Source organism: Eucalyptus grandis, chromosome 5, assembly GCF_016545825.1.
Source record: "Eucalyptus grandis isolate ANBG69807.140 chromosome 5, ASM1654582v1, whole genome shotgun sequence".
Lineage (NCBI taxonomy): Eukaryota > Viridiplantae > Streptophyta > Magnoliopsida > Myrtales > Myrtaceae > Eucalyptus > Eucalyptus grandis.
The window spans coordinates 46,488,582-46,506,822 of record NC_052616.1 but is presented as its reverse complement, the minus strand read 5'-3'; the positions used below and the strand labels follow the sequence as shown (position 1 = coordinate 46,506,822).

General features: G+C 40.9%; 3 protein-coding genes across 5 annotated transcripts; all 3 read right to left on the bottom strand.

Annotated features, from left to right (window-relative positions):
• Positions 1 to 1,884: 1,884 nt before the first annotated feature.
• On the bottom strand, positions 1,885 to 3,808 carry LOC120293311 (DEAD-box ATP-dependent RNA helicase 7-like). Of its 3 annotated transcripts, none has more exons than XM_039312402.1 (7): positions 3,503 to 3,808; positions 3,364 to 3,424; positions 3,109 to 3,277; positions 2,940 to 3,036; positions 2,710 to 2,804; positions 2,418 to 2,550; positions 1,885 to 2,302 (listed from the first exon to the last, which is right to left on the bottom strand). In XM_039312402.1, exons 1-6 carry the CDS (start codon positions 3,512 to 3,514, stop codon positions 2,433 to 2,435), a joined length of 552 nt encoding a protein of 183 aa, XP_039168336.1. In that variant the 5' UTR covers positions 3,515 to 3,808; the 3' UTR covers positions 1,885 to 2,302; positions 2,418 to 2,432. The 3 variants fall into 3 exon arrangements, with proteins under 3 accessions (XP_039168336.1, XP_039168338.1, XP_039168337.1); XM_039312404.1 differs by having other exon boundaries at positions 3,364 to 3,419; positions 3,510 to 3,807; XM_039312403.1 differs by having other exon boundaries at positions 3,364 to 3,419; positions 3,503 to 3,806.
• Positions 3,809 to 13,330: 9,522 nt separating this feature from the next.
• Positions 13,331 to 15,043, bottom strand: LOC108960005 (disease resistance protein RPV1). The gene is made up of 3 exons (XM_039313777.1): positions 14,852 to 15,043; positions 13,864 to 14,763; positions 13,331 to 13,774 (listed from the first exon to the last, which is right to left on the bottom strand). The coding sequence occupies exons 1-3, from the start codon at positions 15,041 to 15,043 to the stop codon at positions 13,331 to 13,333; spliced, it is 1,536 nt and encodes a 511-aa protein (XP_039169711.1).
• LOC120293953 (disease resistance protein RUN1-like) lies at positions 14,117 to 17,596 on the bottom strand. The gene is made up of 4 exons (XM_039313776.1): positions 16,769 to 17,596; positions 15,244 to 16,350; positions 14,852 to 15,124; positions 14,117 to 14,763 (listed from the first exon to the last, which is right to left on the bottom strand). Exons 1-3 carry the CDS (start codon positions 17,221 to 17,223, stop codon positions 15,112 to 15,114), a joined length of 1,575 nt encoding a protein of 524 aa, XP_039169710.1. The 5' UTR covers positions 17,224 to 17,596; the 3' UTR covers positions 14,117 to 14,763; positions 14,852 to 15,111.
• Positions 17,597 to 18,241: the final 645 nt, after the last annotated feature.

Sequence of the window (18,241 nt, the reverse complement as noted above, 5' to 3'; positions counted from 1 at the left end):
GCCCAGTATGCAAGGGCATTTTTCATTTTGACAATTTTAGGACATTGGCCTGAACATATTTTTAGGTCATTAATTCTTCATAGTCAATAGGGGAGGGAAAACATATTCATTGAAGGTACTGTACTGCGGAAGGCATTCAAACCTAGCTGATAATTCGACCAAAAAACCTATAGCTAAATAAATCTTCTAGTTTGTGGCATTGTCATCTGTACATTAGTTCATTGGTGTTATTTGATATATAAAAACCAAAAGTGTGTGAAGACTGTTTGGCTGTAGTTGCATTTCATTTTTTTAAAGATGATTGGCTGCTAGGAACATGAGTTTTGGAACTGCTTCCTCATTTCTGTAGTTGATGGGTTTTAATTTTCCAGCATTGATTATCACCTTGTTCACTGTGCGAATTGTACCAGGGCAAAACTATGGCTTCTGTCTTGCCCATTTTGGAATCTCTGACGAATGGGCCTGCAAGAACCTCAAGGAAGACAGGATATGTTGGTGCTTTTACCTACTAAGGAATTGGCCAATCAGGTATTGCAATCAAGTTAATGGAAATAATCTCATCTCTTTACAGAGATAGATGTCTGACATCGTTTACTCTATTATTTTAGGTGTTTTCTGATTTTGAAGTTTATGGTGGAGCAATGGGCTTAACATCATGTTGTTTGTATGGTGGAGCACCTGGCCGTGTGAAAGTAACTCATTGAATTGGAAGCTTATTTGGTTTTCTTTCATCCGCTCGCATGTTCACAGTTGTTACACCTTGTGGCAGGACCACGTTGAGAGGGAAAATATTGACTTGAGCTCTTTAAACTTCCGTGTCCTTGATGAGGCTGATGAAATGCTAAGGATGGGTTTTGTTGAAGATGTGGAGCTAATTCTTGGTGTGTACACTAATTTTTTTCACTATGAAGTTTCTGGTGGAAATATGCTTTACTTATTTATTGCAATTACAATTATTATTAGTGTAGCTCTTTAACAAATGTTTGCAATATATTGCAGGTTGAGGACATTTTGTATGACTGACTGCCATGAGAAGCAAGTTGCTATCAACAAGTAGATAGAGAAAAGGTCTGTGTAATCAAAGAAAGTTGAAAGAGGGTGCACGGAAAAATGAGCAAGATGAAGCATGGCTTTTGACTTCGAAATGATGAAACAAATTCTCTTGAAAGTGTAGATAGTTAACTAATGTCAATCAGTGCAACTTTTGGATTTTTTTTTTTTGGCTATGAGCTTGCACTTCTACATAGGGTAGAATCCATGTGCAGCTTTTTGGTTTTTTTATTGTGAGCATACATTTCTACATAGGATAGGATCAATGCGCAACTCCTACGTCTTTTTACTATGAGCATGCACTTCTTCATAGGATAAGATCAATGTGCAGCTCTTCAACTTTTTGCTATGAGCATGCACTTCTACATAGAGTTGGATCGATTTGTAAATACTTTTTGGGACTTGTTAGTTCACTGCTTTTGCTACAATAAAATGCCATATTATGATGTTAAATTATTGATCAATGCAACAATCTACTTTTTGGTGTAAGCAGTTATTAGTTTTTTTTTAGGAAATTACATCACGAGTATAATATCGACTGAACTACTATTGAGACCCTCTATTATAGTTAGACTTGGATTTTTCCTTGTCTGGTTGAATCATTAGCTGCTTTTGAGTTGTCTCTGCAATGATATTCTTCCCTTGATTTTAACATATTGTAATGTTAAGCAAGCGTTTTTCTTCATTTTGTCGATTGGTGATCTTATTGCTGTAGTATTGCTCCACCGTTGAGAAGCACAAAAGTAGGAAACAACTCTTATATTGAACTGATAAAAAATATATACCCAAGTGTACAACTCACATTTTCAACAAAAACAAAAATTTAGAAAGGTGGAGAAAATATACCAAATATATTAGGACGATATGGGACCAAGGTACCACATACTTTATCCTATGGTGGGTCATTCATTACAAACGCTTGAGGCTAGGTTCCTAAAATCATAAAATCAGCCAAAATTTCACATTGATGCCTTTTTTTTTGTCCTGGAAGGTCCGACGCCAAGGAACTGGCTGCAGATTATTTTATCACCTTCTATTGTTGCCACGACCTCTCCCACCACCGAAGCCACCAGAAAACCGGCCATTCCTTTGGCCAGAAAAACTACCACCTCTACCCCCAAGAAAAACCACCGCCCCTACCACCATAGCCGCCACGACCACCCCCACTGCCAAATCTTCCCCCTCTTGATTGATCTCTCTCCTGGCAATGTTTTTACCACCTCTAAGCTTACATTTGTTGCATTCTCCTGACCTGCAAACCAAAGGAGAGAGACATATTAAAATCATAGAAAAATCTATGGAAAGTATGCATAAAGTGCAGCATCACTTATGACTTGGGAGCCTGATGAGTTCTGCAGTTTAAGTACCAGCAAGGAAAGTATCTAGATCTTCAGCTGCCACATCAAACACAATGCCATTTCCGTCAACTGTGAGAATAAGACCTTCACAAACTCTACTTTGTTTTCAGGCAAGAATCTCCTGAGGACACCTAAAGCATACCTAAAATCAAAGTGACGCATAAGCCCAGAGTCAGATCACGTGAGAATAGAATACAATACCAAAGCTAGAAGGGGGCCAGCCCCCACTTCCACACAATATCTGCAAAGCAGTACTGCAAAGCAATACAACTATTTGACAAAAGAGATCTCGCATGCTTACAAAGGTGTATAAATGGGCCTTCCAGTCTCAAGAAGTAGGGTTACATGGTTTTCAAGTGACGAAAGCAGTGATCTGCTCTTTATTTCACTATAACCCTGAAAAAAGGAAGAGTACAGATTATATTTGTTAAATAACTGAAGAAAGAAGGAAAAGAGATGCACGTCAAGAAAGTGCAATTAAAGAAATAAGCTTTGTTGAAGTAACAAGATGTGAGTGGAAAATAAACTTACAGAAGCCTTTGCAAGAGCCTTTGCAAGTAATTCAACTGCTGACATGCCTGACGTGTTCAGTAGTTGCTCGGCTGCAGACTTGAATGCTGGAATGACATTGCATTTTGGAGGATATTAGCATCTTGTTATAGGCAATGATTCAGCTTCTCAGCAAAAAGAATGACTGTACCTATCAGAAATTTGTCTTGTTGATTCTGCAGCTTCGACACCAGCAGCTTGAGCAACATCACTTGGCTGCGGAGCACTGATGTGTTCAAATTTTACACCAGACTCTCTTTCGATCTTAGATACATTTGCACTTCTTGGATTGCACACCACGACAGCTACTACAATATTGCCTAGAAAACAATATAGCCCTCAGCATCTGGCGAGCTACAGAAATAATGAAGCTACGGAAAATGCAGGTTTCAACTTGAATAATTACCAGCTCTCCCCGTGTGTCCAGATCTGTTAGTATATTCTTCAACATCACGTGGAGGCCTGCACTTAACCAAATAAAAAAAAAGGCCAACTATCAGCACGACTGCATTTAAAAAAAAAAAAAACAACAAATCAAAACATACCACATACAGCATCCTTGGATAATTAACTGGACATCATCGATGTCCAATCCTCATGCCGCCACATTCCTGGCCACTAATATCATAAACTTGCCAGAGCTGAAACCAGCAAGTGTAACCTGCACTCAAGAAGCAAAATTTAAGCAAGGAAAAGCCTGTCCTGCGTCAATTAAGAGGTAAAAAAGGTTTTGGCCATTTTAATATAGATGGTCATTGGTAGCCATTCTGAGCATGTATCCGAATGGCCTTTTACATTTTTCTTTTAATTAGTATAAATCTCGTGGCTCACACACACTTCTTTTAAATCTGAAACACTCAAGTATTGACACATAAATTGAGAAATCATTCATTCATAGTATTTGTCAAATTCAAATAATATTTTAAATTTTAGCGGGAAGTACTCCAAGCATAGCTTAGGTGTAACCAAACATACCCTAGCTTACATTTGTTGCATTCTCCCCAATTCGACTGTTACCAGTAAATGACAACTACAAGTAAACATCAATCTCATGACAGAAACGCACTTTAAATTCAATTTTTCCTACCAAACATCCATGTCAGGTTTATAAGCAGTGATTACATGCTCACGCACATTTAAAGAAAGCATATATTAATCAGTAATAGAATGACCAAAATTGCCACTCATAGGGTTAAGAGTGTTATGCTCTTTGAATGTCTCCTCTAGCACCAATGACTGTTCTCTGGACAGCCTGAGCTTCTTCCTCACTCCATCTCCTCTGCTGCCATCTTCTTCGATGCTCTCACAAAAGCACAAAGTTCTCTCAGCCTCAACTTCATTTTCTCCATGCGGGTCTCTCTCGCTTCTCTTCCCACTTATGCTCGACACGGTGCTGTTAGGTGATGAGACATGATTATCATCATCCAAATCCACCACCAATATGTCTCGGTTGACGCTGACTCCACTGAAGAATGACCTCGGGGCGGGTGGACAGGCGGAGGTTCTTGGGGAGGTAGACGAGGGCGAGCCAGAATGCGACCGACGCGATGACCCATCGCCATTATTGCTCTGTGTCTTTTTTCAATGTGGGAAAATATATAAGCTGCATTTCTGATCTTACTTTTATCTGGTCAAATGACACTGTTATGGACAGGGAGGAATTTTAAATACATTACTGCAGGGAGACTGGGGAAAACAGCATGCAATTGTCTTGTATGATCATTATATGCCAAAATTCAGTGAGTGAGAAGAACACACGAGACGAATGAACATGGTACTACTTTTTTTCTGGCTGAGTTGTGAAGACTGTGGCAAGCCAATAGAGTATGGCACCTTGGTGAAAATGGAATCTAAACCAGAATCCTGCAGAAACAAAATTATTCTACTCCTGCTTGAAACCGGCCTTGAGATCAAGCTAACCCCAAAAGTTGTCAATTTAATTCCTCTCTCCTTCCAACCACTCAGAACAGAAATACCATTAGATCAACCTACTCGGAAGTCTCAGGGATTTGATCTAGAAAGGAGATCTTTTAGGACTAGATTGCATGACTAGATTTTGGCACTCAATACAACCAACAAAGAAACAACCAATAAGGACTTTGTCGATAAAATTGATGAAATGCCTTGTCTAGAATTTAGGGAAAGCTACACGTCATCATAGTTTCGAGACAATCTAAACCAGGAGTTGCTTCTGCTACTCTAGATCCACAACCACCCCAAGCATTAACACATATAACCCCAGGACAGGAGCAACTATCATTGAGCATATCTTACCATCTATTCCAAATTGACAACCTTACCTGCCCTGCTTTATCCTCTCCAGTCTATCATTCTTATACTTCGTTTAGAAGGCAAGTATGGGATGAAAATGGAAAGAAAATTTAAATTTCTGTCCTCTCTGCGCCAAAGTTTCAAACTTTACCCCAATTTTCCTTCCCCTCCCCTCCTTCCCAAACAAAGCATTGGTACCGATCCTTGGGAAGAGTCAACTAGAATGCCTAATACAAATCGCATTGTAGCAATAAAGAAAGTCCAGCTTAGTCTGAGCATAGCCTCTAAAAGGGCTTTTCTTTGGGAATAGGAATCCCTATACACTCTTAACTTGACTACCTTGCATAGTTTAACAAGGTTTGTTCCTTCAAAAAATGGGGTGTCAACAAAAAAGTAGAGCAATCACAAGTAGCATAATTCAGTGAATTCACAATACAACAACACAAACATTTTAGCAAGGCCTTAAATAGATAGACTATGATCAGCCAAAGCATACAATTAATAGTAGTTACTGGCGCAACCTATTCTTCATAAGCAAAATTGAGAAACTGATAACCTAAACCAAAGTAGTAGGCTATTCCTTAACAAAGTTATGGTCAAATTTCATAAATGGTAATTCTTCCAAGATCACTTCATTAGTTTGAGTTATTCTCACCCAATTATTTGTAGGTTTGAACACTAGAAATAAGAAAATGAATATCAAACTAAGTCATTGGGGGAAAAAAAACGTTAAGTCTTCAGAGATCCTAACGTGCCAACCCTGATGACACAGATAAACCAATGAACTGAAGAGACAGTTTGCTGTTTCTAGTCATTACATCACCCATGAATTCTTGATCTTTATTAAATATCTCTACCAAAAGCTGCAGCCACAACAAACAGCTCAATAATTAAGCCCTTCACAACCGATAATCATTAGGCATAATCGTCACTACCCAATGTGCCCATGATCCTTATGTTAATCTGTATCAAGGGACTACAGGAGTACTCAAATGTCCCATTGAAAGAACACGACAATTGAGTGAAAAGATTAAGCCCTTCACAAACCCCCCACACACACACTGGCATTTCGGCATTGATATCACTTGTGCCTTCAAGCGCTACAAACTAAATGGAAACAAGAAAACCATCCCCTGTGCCTTAAATTGCTCCCATCACTCCAAACATTTCAATTCCACGGTAAAGATTACTAAGCAAACACGAAGCAATATATCCGAACAAGCATCGACAACGGACGGGTACGGAAAACAGGGAAAAGACAGCGCAACACTCACTTCATGAGGATGTCGTAGTACTCAGGATCCAGGGAAGAGAACAGGGCGTCCAGATCCTTTATCGCAATTATCGCTCTGTGTGGGGGGTTTACGGCGGAGGTTCCTGGAGAGGTAGATGAGGGCGAGCTGGAACGCGACCGACGCGACGACCCATGTCCAGAACCCCGAGCGCGCACGCTTCTGCTTCTTCATCTCCGTCTTCTGCTTCGTCGTTTCTCTCTCCTCCATTTTCGCCGTCGTGGTTCGACGCGTTGGCGTCGGGCGCGTAGGCGGAGGCGGAGGAGACGGGGGCGACGGACTCCGACGCGGACGGAGGCAACCGGCGGAGGGGCGTCGGCGTCGGGGTTTGTTGGAAGAGAGGCGGGACTTCGAGGACGAAAGAGAGAGAGAGCGGACTAGAGGTCGCGAGAGGGAGACTGAGGGGCGTCGGCGTCAGAGTCGGGTTTAGGGGAGGAGGCGGAGGCTGCGTCGGCGTCGGCGTCAGACGACTTCGCGGAGGGGGTAGAGAGAGAGCAGAGCGGACGTCGCGAGAGGGAGGAGGAGGAGGAGAGAAAGTGAGAGAGAGAAAATTGCAGAAAATTTAATCCAGGGAGAGAAATATTTTGGGCGGGACCTGTCTTTTCCTCTGCAACGAGCCGAGCCAAGCCGAGCCCGCCCCTCCTTTTCCAGCGGGTCCCACATGACACGTGTCGATCTCTGAGTGGTAAGTGCGCACCACATCAGCAGATGATGTGGCGCGCACATACCACTGAATATTTTCTCGTTGAAGAGAGGTTGGATCGGGTAACTTGTAATATCGAATGGAGACTTTTGTACTCAAAAGCAGAAGCATGTGCGATTGGTTTTAATCATTGCCCTCTTTGATTGTCTTTTTCAGTTGAACCGGTTAAGAGAGTCAAGTCATTTAAATTTGAAGCATTTTGGCCTGAAAATGAAGAGTGCGGAAGGATAGTGAAGTAGGTATAAAATTCTCCAAATTTTGTCGATCTGAGCTTCGCTAGTAAGCTGAGAGCCTTATCAAAGGAGCTCGATAAGTGGAGTAAAAAGGCATTCACAAATAATTTAAAGAAAATTAATAAATTAAAAGGGGAACTCCAGCATTTAGCTAATGCACAAAATCTGAATTTTGCAAGAAACATGGTGAAACAATTAACAGAACAAATCGAGTTGTGTTGGAGATGAGGAGATGTATTGGGGATTGCATTCTAGAATTAATTGGTTAAAATGTGAGGATAAAAGTATTTTCATGCTATGACAATACAAAGGAGGAAGAGAATAGAATTTCAGCGTTGAGAAAGTCAGTTGGACTCAGAAGCCTAGAGAACTAAAGAAGATGATGACAGAATACTTTAAGGAGTTATACAGCACTATGGGCACTCAAAATTTCAATCCAGTTATACAAAAATGCCCTGTCCTTGATACAGAAGAAATGAATCAGAAGCTAGATGGTGACGTAACAATGAAGGAGGTACAAAAGGCTGTGTTTGAGATGGGAGCCTTAAAAGCACTAGGTCTGGATGATTTCAATGATCAATTTTATCAAATTTGTTGAGAGGATATTCAAATGGGAGTGATTCAGATAGTGGGGAACTTCTTTGAGACTGGGTATCTTGACCCAGGAATTAACAAAACTCATATTATATGATCCTAAAAGTGCCCAACCCTAAGAATCTGGATCTCAGTTTGAGCACTTTTGTGTACAAGATCTTTTCGAAGGTCTTGGCAAATAGGTTAAAACCGTGGCTTCTTGAGATTATAACTAGTGAGCAAAGCGCCGGAGGCAAATACAAGATAATATTGTTATAGTGCAGGAGGTCCTCCACCAACTAAGAATACACAATTGAAAGAAGAAATTTCAAGCTGTGCTGAAATTAGATATGATGAAAGCACATGATGGAGTAGAACGGGATTTTTTGGAGGCATGTACGCTGAAAATGGGGTTCGATTAGATGTCGGTTAATAGGGTGATGACTTGTATCAAAACTGTCCTATTTAGTGTTAAATTCAATAAGGAGCCTATACCCTTCTTCCAACCCCCAAGAGGGCTTCGACAAAGTGATCCTATCTCCCCGTATCTTTTTTATCATTATGGTAAATTCATTGCCGTATTTAATTAAATTAGCAGTGGAAGAAGGCACTATCAATGGCATAAAATTAAAGCAGACATTATCCAATTCTCTCACATTTGTTATTTGCGGATGATTCCATTTTCTTCCTAGATGGAAAGGTAAGAGAGTGTTAGAATTTAGCTTTAATTCTAAATCAATATTGCTATGCTTCAGGGCAAGCTATTAATTTGAACAAGTCAGGCATTCAATTCAACAAAGATTGTCCATAGGATTTGAGAAGAAATATGGCGTATGAACTGAGAGTCCCTAAAATTGAAAGGACTTGGAAGTACTTGGGAATTCCATCTGATTGAGGATCTTCTAAAAAGCAAATGTTTGCATGGATATTAACCAGAGTTAATATGAAATTAGAGGGGTGGAAGGAAAGCTTGATATCAAAAGTGGGCAAAGAAATTCTACTCAAAACAGTGGTTCAAGCATTTGCTGCAATATGCCATGTTTATTTTTAAAATTTCAATTTCCCTTTGCAAATCCATTCAAAGGAGAATAGCTTCTTTTTGATCGAAAAACAATGACTCTAAAACAGGGCTACATTGGAGAAGATGGGAATTGTTAAAACAGAGGAAAGATTCAGGAGGGACGGGATTCAAAGACTTAATTCCTTTTAACAGAGCGATGCTTTGGAGACAAGCCTGGAGGCTTTTTCATAATATAACTTATTTGTGATGTCAGATTTTAAAAGGGATCTACTTCCCTCACGGCTCATTTTGGAATGCTAGAAAATGTTCCCGACCCTCTTGGGTTGGCAAAGTATGTTAATGGGTAGAGAAGCTATTTCACCTTTAGTGATGTGGTCAGTAGGAAACAGAGATGATATTAGTATAAGAGAAGACATATGGCTCAAGAGAGGCATCATTGATGGACTTGCGAACTATGGTGAACCTACTCGAGTTGCTAAACTAATTCTTAAGGAGGATAAATGGAATGAACATATGCTACCTATAATGTTCGATGAGCAGATCATTGACGAAATACTAACGATTCATCTGAAAACTCAGGATGCTCGAGAGAGGTTAGTGTGGACAGGGACTGAATCAAGTCATTTCACCATTAAGGGTGCTTACATATAGATTGAAAAACAGTTTTGCCAAACATGGGAGAGCAAACATCAACATCATATTCACCGCTCCATCAGTTATGGAATATAATTTGGCATATGAAACACCCCAAAAAAAAAAAAAAAACATTAGAATCTTTATCTGGAGTCTATGTCAGAATGCTATCCCTACCAAGGTCAACTTATGCAGAGGAAACAAACTACCTGAAGCCTCATGTCCCATTTGCAGCTCAGAACCTGAGACGAGAGCACTTGTTCTTGTTGTGTCCTTGGACTTCGCTGATCTGGGCGAATCCTGCATTGCAAATTATGATTTCGTGAGTTGGGCTGTCAAGAATCGAAGAACGGTTGCTGGAAATCAAGGAAAAATCAGCAGATCTACCGTCTTTCGAGGTTGTTGCAAGTGTCTTGTGGTTTATTTGGAGCGCGAGAAACGACTACATCTTTCGAAAGAGACGCCCAAAACCAGAAATTCTAGTTGAGGAGGCACGCAACATGTTCCGTAACTGGTGCAAGTGGAATTATAAAGAAGAAGAAACAACGTCAGAAGAAGAAGACCCACATTTACGCTGGTGCAAGTGTAATTATAAAGATCGAGAAATAATGTCAGAAGAAGAAGACCCACCTCAGCGTTGGAGAGCTCCAAAGGAAAGAACTTTAAAGGCCAATTTTGACGGGTCTTATGTAGATGGATCGAACACGGGAGTAGTTGCCTGTGTTGTTCGAGATGCGTTTGGAAATTTGGGGTCTGTTTAGTAACGCTTTTGTCCTGAAAAACAATTTTTTTTCAGAAATAATTTTTTTCTATTCCTATTTCCGAAAACAATTTCTCAATAAAAGAACTTTACCAAAAAAAAACAATTTCTCAATAAAATAACACGTTTGGTAACTATATAAAATTTATATTCTTGGAATGAAAAAAAAAATGTAAATGCGTTTGGTATGATTCACAATGTAGAATTTCTTTTAAATTCTTTCTTATTCTTCCTTATCGCCACCATCGCCGACCATTGTTGCTCTCCGCCGACCGCCACCGTTGCCAACCGTCGCTGCCAGCCACTAACGACCATTGACAACGTCGATCACCACCCGCCGCCATCGACTGCCATAGTTGATTGCCGATCGAGGCCGGTAGTGGAGATGGCGGCTGGCGGTGGCGACGACAGATGGCTGTCAACTAGCTAGCGAGCAGTGGCCTCGATGGTCATCGACGGCAGTTAGTGGCTAATGATCAATCGGCGAGCAGCAACAAGAGGTAGGCGGTGGCGACCGACGACAATGGTCAGTCGACGAGGGCGGTCGAACAGCAGGGGCAACGGCGAAGGGCAAGGGGCAACAAGGAAGAATAAAAGAAAAAAAAAAAGAAAAGAAAAATAATTTATTTCTGGAAATTGTTTCCGAGAACAAGAAACTACTTTTTTTTTTTTTACTTTTTGTTTCTGCTCAAATTTATTCCCCAACCACTTTTCTATTCCGGGAAATATAAAAATTAATTGACGTTTTCAAACGGATTTCTGTTCTTTTTTTATTCTAAGAAAAAAAAATAGAAATTGAGATGAATATAAACATTACCAAACAAGGCCTTGATGGACGGAACAGCAAGATTGGTACTAGCATTGTCTGCAATTCAAGTCGAAACCCTAGGTCTTCTCACAGCTCTCTCTCTCTCTCTCTCTCTCCTCGAAGCAAAGAAGGAAGAAACCATATCCGATTGCAAGTCTTTAATTCACATGGTTAATGGCTCAAATCAATGTAAGTGGGAAACAGGTGCTCTTATTACAGAAGCTCGTAAGATTATGGGCCAATTCAAGCATAGCTACTTCGCCCATTGTCCAAGAGAGTCCAATAGAATAACGAACTAGATCTATAAGGCTTATCAACTAAAAACTCTACCTTCTAATTGGATAATTCATCCCCCTCAAATCCCTTCAAGATCTGCTTTGTTTGATGCCCAGTTGTGAGCTTTGGTGTTCGAAGTACTTTGATATTTAATAAATTTTTGTTTGACAAAAAAAAAGTGGCAAAAAAAATGGAGATTTTCATATAATTTAAGAGCCAATTTTTTTTTGGAGAGGTTTTGTAGTGGGGCCAGGAATGGAGAGACGCAATGGGGCCCAGTTAGAGAGACAGGTCGATGGGTGGGAAATGAAAGTACATGATGAGACGGGCAGAGCATGATCGACGGTGGTATTTGTCAGGGGAGGGGCCGACTTAGGAGGTCCAAATACTAGGCCAATGGGGTGGGCACTCACAAAATTACACTTCTGCCCTTAGTGAGCCAAGATAATCAAATGCCTTTGGGAGAGCATTTACAAGCGGTTTTGGACCTTTAAAGGTCTTTAAGCCAAAGTTTTGGCGTTTGGTAACACGGTTTCAAATTTTTGTAAAGTTTTGCTTTGAAAATGGTCAAGGCTCAAGACGAACTCCAGCTTTGGGCTCTGGTATTTTCGAAATGCACGTTCAGAAGTTTAATATAGTCTTGTTTCTCCAATCTTGATATCACTCATATAGTAGTATTCCTATTTTACCCCCCTCCCAATCTTGGATAGAGGTCGTGGTCGATCGTGGTTGGGAAGCTTCACGGAGGAGGCTGAGGGATGCCGGCACAACTCCACCAAGGGTCGGCAGACATTGGCAAACTTTGCCAAGGGTTGCTCCACACCAAATCTAACTCGTCGAGGGTCACTCGATGCTAGATGTAGCTTAGAGAGAGTCGGGCGTCGAGTTGCCTACTCATGTGGATTCTGCATTGCGCCGCCTAGAATCGTGCGGCACTAGCACATTACGTGGGCTCGTAAGACCTTGGCAGCATCACTTAGGGTCACAAGACGTCGGTACTAGTGCTATTGTTGTGCCCCAGGCGGGGGCTTTTATCTGCAATGGCAAGTTGCTCCATTCTCCTCTTGGCAATTTTTTTCTCTTATTTTATGAAATACTTGCGATAAGTATTTTACAAGGCATTTACTAAAAGCGCTATTCGCTTGTCATAAACATTCTTCGAGTGAATGTCCTTTGCCTAAATGCAAAGTCTTAAAGCTAAAGCTCACCCTTCGTACCTATCCAATGAAATCTGCTGAGTAACAACAGAGGAATCAACTAATTTTTCCTGTATAGACCTTTTGATCTTCGAGCCAATTCAAACAACACTATCCTAAGGGTATAAGATTACACTAGATTGAGCACAACTTACTATCCTAGAATTTTTAAGTACGAAGCAGTGGCATCATTAATTGGACTAAGAGAGGTGACAGAGGTCAATGTGATAAATAACTTGGAGCAATTTGGACGACCATGGCCATTCAATGCGTATCCTCATAATTTTTGGGTCAATGCACTCTGCATCACAAATCATAAAGAAACAGAGGCAAAAGGAAAAAAAAAAAAAATTGTTCCTCGATCATGTCAGTGGCATGATGCGAAACCTCTGTTTTATAATGATTTTGAATTCTAATTGAAGGAGCAGTGCTTACAAACATCTAGTAGAGACCCAAAAAAGAGGAAAAGCAAAAGTCATTGCAACCCCCTGTCTCGCCATAGTTTAGACGATCTTATCTTCTCCGTTGACAAGCCCTCCCCATCTCTTTCAACCGGACTGGTCCATTAAAAATTGTCTTTCGAGTATCTTTCCCTTGAAAATTCCAATTAATTTCTATCAGTTGATGGTGCTGGGAACACCACCCTCAAATCATCCTCCTTTTTCTCGCTTAGTATACGGAATCCACGCTTCTTTATGCTTCCTTCCTCTGCTCTGAGGCAAACTTGGAAATGGTTCCAATCCTTTAGCAGTCTATCCTTAAATCTCTTTAACCGACAACTAAGCCACACATGGTCAGATTCCATCGCAAAAAGACATCTCGTGCCCTCTATCACCCTTTGGCCATTAACAAGTACCGTGAGACCACATGAACGGATCACTTTTCCTTCCTCCGGGCTGAGAACAGCACATAATGCTAGTCCTTTGAATTTGTCATACAAGTCCCGGGAAACCATGAAAGATATGGAATCCTCTTCACAGGGGAGAATCCATTTAGGCATCTCTCTTCCAATTAGGACAATGTCGACGTCAACTTTCATCTTTGGCAGTTTCTGTCACACAGAAAGTACGCATGTCAAGCATTTGAAGTTATATACATATACATATATATATATACATATACATATATACAGAGAGAGACCTCGAGTAATGACACATTAGCCACATCATCCATACTGACCCCTTTGCGGAATAATTCACAACATGAAGCCAAGTCAACAAACGAGGTGCGGGAGGGCTGACCCCACAAATCTGGGAGTTTTTGCAGAGATTTGCAACAATCTGCAAATAGATAATCTATATTTGGTGGGAGCTGAGGAATCTCTTGTAGTTCCTCGCATCCCCTAACATTCAATGAGCGCAAACAATAGTACTTGTTGATGCATGTCGGCATATGAGCAAACTTGTTATATTCAAGGTGTAGAAACTCCAATGCGGAAAAACTGGAAAAACTCTCAAGGAACTCTACTTCTGATAGATTGCAGCCATAAAGGCGTAGGTAGCGTAGTCTTCGGAATCCCAGACAGCCATCAGGGTTAGTTGAATCCTCCATGTTTTTTGGAAACGTAATTAAATTCGAGCAGCCCCCAAGATCAAAGGTCTCGAGATTTTTCAACTTATAAATGTGCGACGGAAGCCTCATGAGGTTTTTGCAAAATGCTAAAGTCATCGACTCCACAGAGACAAGATTTTCAATTGATGCAGGGAGTTCTTCAATAGCTGTCCCACGTAGATCAAGTGCTTTTAGATGTTCCATCTTTCCGTCTATATCTGGGAACTTCTCAAGTTTAGAGCAACCATAGAGCGTAAGGGTATGAAGAGATATAGTCTTCAGCGTGTTAGGAAAATTTCTAAGATTAGAGCACGAACGTAGCGACAAAACTTCCAGCTTGACAAGATCTCCAATGGATGGGTGAACCTCCACCAAGTTCTCACACAAGTTAAGAATCAATTTCTCCATATTTGGAGCCGATGATAGGTCGTGAATACTAACCAGGGACTCGCATCCACTGAAATCGATGGACTTCAGCTTGCTAAAATTCTGCAAAAACATACTATTGCGGTCATTAAGATCTGCGAATGTTTTTAATAGCTATAAAAAGGAAAAGCTAATCATCACAAGGGCTTACCTGAGAGTTGCCCCCTAATTGTTTGATATGACTTTTCGGGACGTTGAGTCTCTCAAGTTTATTTAGACCAGAGCCAAATTCTAGATTCGGGGCATTGGGCCATTGAAGCCATCTTAGCTCATTAGGAAGACGTACTTGAGCTTGTGAAGAGATATGTCCTCCAAGCAAAATGAGCATTCTCAACTTTTTCATATTTGTGAAAGCATCAGGACTGATGATTATTGCTTCCGGTAGGGGCCGGTCCAATACTATGGCCTTTACTACATCTGTCCCCTATCCATAACAGAACAAATCCAGTTGTTAGACAAAATTTCCAGTTAAGATTTACATTATACTGTCCAAATTAGAGTAATGTAAACTGAAATGTAGCAAAACTGACAAACAAATTTTACCGTATTATAACAAAAATGTCCTCAACATCTTCCAAAAGCCATAATCTGCTGCGTTTCTCAGGATCATCACGACATGCTTCATTAACAATATCCTGACCCATCGATTGAATCAAATCATGCATTTGCAAGGTCTCATACTTGTTTTTTATCAAGGACCTTTCGATGAGAATATCTATTCCTATGGCTGTGTGAAAACCACAGCTGTCAAGAACTTCCTTGATGTACTCCATTTTTTTCCCCTTAAAGAAACAAGCAATATCGAGGAAAATCTCCCTCTCGTTGTTCTCCAATCCATCGACACTTATCTTGAGAACTCGATTGATAGTTGGTTCAGGAATTCTAGAGAGTTTATCCAACGTACTCTCCCATGCAGGCTCTTTCCTTCCACATAAGAATGAGCCCAACACTTCTAAGGCTAACGGAAGGCGGTCAGCATAATGTAGTGCTCTGTCTATGAGTTGCCCTCTTATTTCAACTTCTTTGCTATTTGGAAATGCATGTCGACCAAAAAGGTCTCGTGCTTCGTAGTCTTCTAAACTTTTCACTTCATAAACACAATTTATGCCATGAGAAGTTAGCAAATGTTTATCTCTTGATGTGACAATGATTCTACTTCCTTTACCAAACCAATCGCCTTCTCCAGCTAACGCATTGAGTTGATCCATCTGATCAACATCATCAAGAATCAGCAGAACCTTCTTGCGACATAGTTTTTCTCGTATCAAACTAATTCCTCTAGCAACACTGTAGACCGTTAAAGGATGAACCAGCATCTCAGATAGAAGATCCTTTTGTAAAGTAACAAGACCATCGCTTCGGTTTGATTTTTCTCTAACTTGCTCCAAAAAGCTACAACCTGAAAATTGTCCCATCATAGCATTATATAGGGCCTTGGCAACTGTCGTCTTCCCTATGCCTCCAGGTCCCCATAGACCTATCATCAGAACATCATCATCATCTGACTCTTTCTTTGACAACCATAAAATTTGTTGAACTTGGGAATCTATTCCGACTGGATATTTAGAAACATGTAAAGGCGTTCGGTTGAGACGAATCGATAATTCCTTCACAATGCATCGTATGAGTTCTGCTTCATCTCTGATAAGCCTTATCACTCAAAAGAAAGAAAAAAACCGTTTTAGCATTTCAAAGCCATAGCAGGAATTCAACCTCTGACGTGATAAGGAAAATTTAATAAGAAGATAAGCAAATAATAAGACGAAAGGTGGGTGAACCTGCGCCAACATCTATGCGAGCAAAATTACAAACAACCTGAATCTGAAGACAATAATGACTCAGGCACTATGAATCGCACTATTTATGTTTGATAATTCTCATTATCCACACAGCAAGAATCAATTCAAAGAATCTACGAGCTTTGATTATTTGACTTTTGTGTCCACGGTCTAATTTATCTCCACTTTGTATCTTCAATTCGAAGATCCAAAAAAGAGCACACGATCTGATATCTAACAGACAATCACAAGCTAACAATCACGAAACACCACGTCACATTTATGCGTACATGTCATTCAACTCCCACCCAGACAAGCTACCAGCTTCAAAGAGAGCCTTCTTCCATCTCTTCACTTTCTTTGAATCCTTCCCGAACTTGTACTCATGGTTATCCATAGCTCTATTATAACTCTCTCTCCCCTCTCTCACTTCTCTGGGTTCCACTTTGTAAAACACTGGGAATACCTTCAGGCCGTTTTGCTCCTTGCACTCCATGATTTTCAAGAGCTCTTCCAAACACCACCTTGAGGAAGCGTAGTCCTCAGAGAAAACGATGATCGCAACGTGCGATTCCTCAATAGCCCTCATGAGCGCCGGCGATATTTCCTCTCCTTTCCTAAGCTCCTCGCTATCCACAAAAGTGTATATTCCATTCTGGTCCAGAGCCGCGTAGAGATGACTGAGGAAGCCGTGGCGGACATCTGTCCCTCTGAAACTGAGGAACACATGGTAATTCCTTTCCATATTCGAAGAAGCAGCCCTTAGAATAGCTGATGGTATATGTGCTTCTCTAGAATGCCAAGCTTCGGAACACAGAGAGAGAGAGAGAGAGTGTGTTGCTAAGAAAATCAAGGGCTTAAAGCTGAAGCAGAGTCGGCTTTGCTCTCGGAGATGCTTGGCGGCCTCTGACCGGGGGTTCCCCTTCCCCGATCGGCAGTGAAGTCGAGGATCTCTTCCCTATGCCCTGGCTCTGGCTCTCGCTCGCTTCAAAGAAACAAGCGCCCTCAGGGCCATTTGGTTGGTCAACACGTTTTCAGCTTTCGATTTCAGACAGATATGCTGTTTGACGAGGAAGGAACGCGCGGCGGCGAGGGTCTGGAGAGCGAAATCGATGTGAACGACCGACGAATCTGGAACGATGCAAAAGCTGCCACTAGGGTTTACAAATCTGGCTGTGAGGTCTTGGGTCCGGCCCACGCGATACCCTCTTGGGCTGGTGTCTCTTAGTCCACGCGCAAGGATGCGCAATCCACCTTTGAGGTATCAAGTCTAAGCGCTAGCGTCCTAGGCTTAGTCCTCGAGATAGAAGGATAATCACATTGAGACGAGCTGATGCACTGTCAAGCTCGACTCACGTGTTTGACCGCTCAAAACTCCACTCGAGCTTAGCTTGATCGAGAATTGAATTTCTTGTTTGAACTCAATTGGAAAAGAAAATTGGAGTATTCGAAAGTTGCACATGGATTCAATTTTATTATGTTGAAATATAAATGGACTGGGCTCGAAATTTCATATAAATAATTTACAAAAAGAATAACTCAATTGGACTTGTAAAACTATTGAGCCGAGTACTAATGAGTTGAAGTTTGATATCATATGGCACATGCCTGTTTAAGTTTCACCTAATCTCGATTTTGGTATATTGTAAATATTATTTTTGTGAAACAACAAACCCTCCCCCATGGCTAGCGAGGGGGTCGACAGTCTTGTTGGCCCTGTGAAGAAAATAAAATTAAAATTAAAAATTAAAAAATTGTCTACA

Bases quoted from the DNA above. Each gene is read 5' to 3' on its own strand.
- LOC108960005 (XM_039313777.1), bottom strand. From the start codon at position 15,043: ATGAAAAAGTTGAGAATGCTCATTTTGCTTGGAGGACATATCTCTTCA. The intron at 14,764-14,851 runs GTAAGCCCTTGT...ATGTTTTTGCAG, and splicing joins AATTAGGGGGCAACTCTCAG to AATTTTAGCAAGCTGAAGTC. The intron at 13,775-13,863 runs GTCTCTCTCTGT...TCTGTGTGACAG, and splicing joins CTAATGTGTCATTACTCGAG to AAACTGCCAAAGATGAAAGT.
- LOC120293953 (XM_039313776.1), bottom strand. From the start codon at position 17,223: ATGGAAAGGAATTACCATGTGTTCCTCAGTTTCAGAGGGACAGATGTC. The intron at 16,351-16,768 runs GTACGCATAAAT...TTGAGTGATAAG, and splicing joins GGGTGGGAGTTGAATGACAT to GCTTATCAGAGATGAAGCAG.
- LOC120293311 (XM_039312402.1), bottom strand. The intron at 3,278-3,363 runs GTAATTATTCAA...ATTGTTTTCTAG, and splicing joins TGGACACACGGGGAGAGCTG to GCAATATTGTAGTAGCTGTC. The intron at 2,805-2,939 runs GTAAGTTTATTT...TCCTTTTTTCAG, and splicing joins AGGCTCTTGCAAAGGCTTCT to GGTTATAGTGAAATAAAGAG.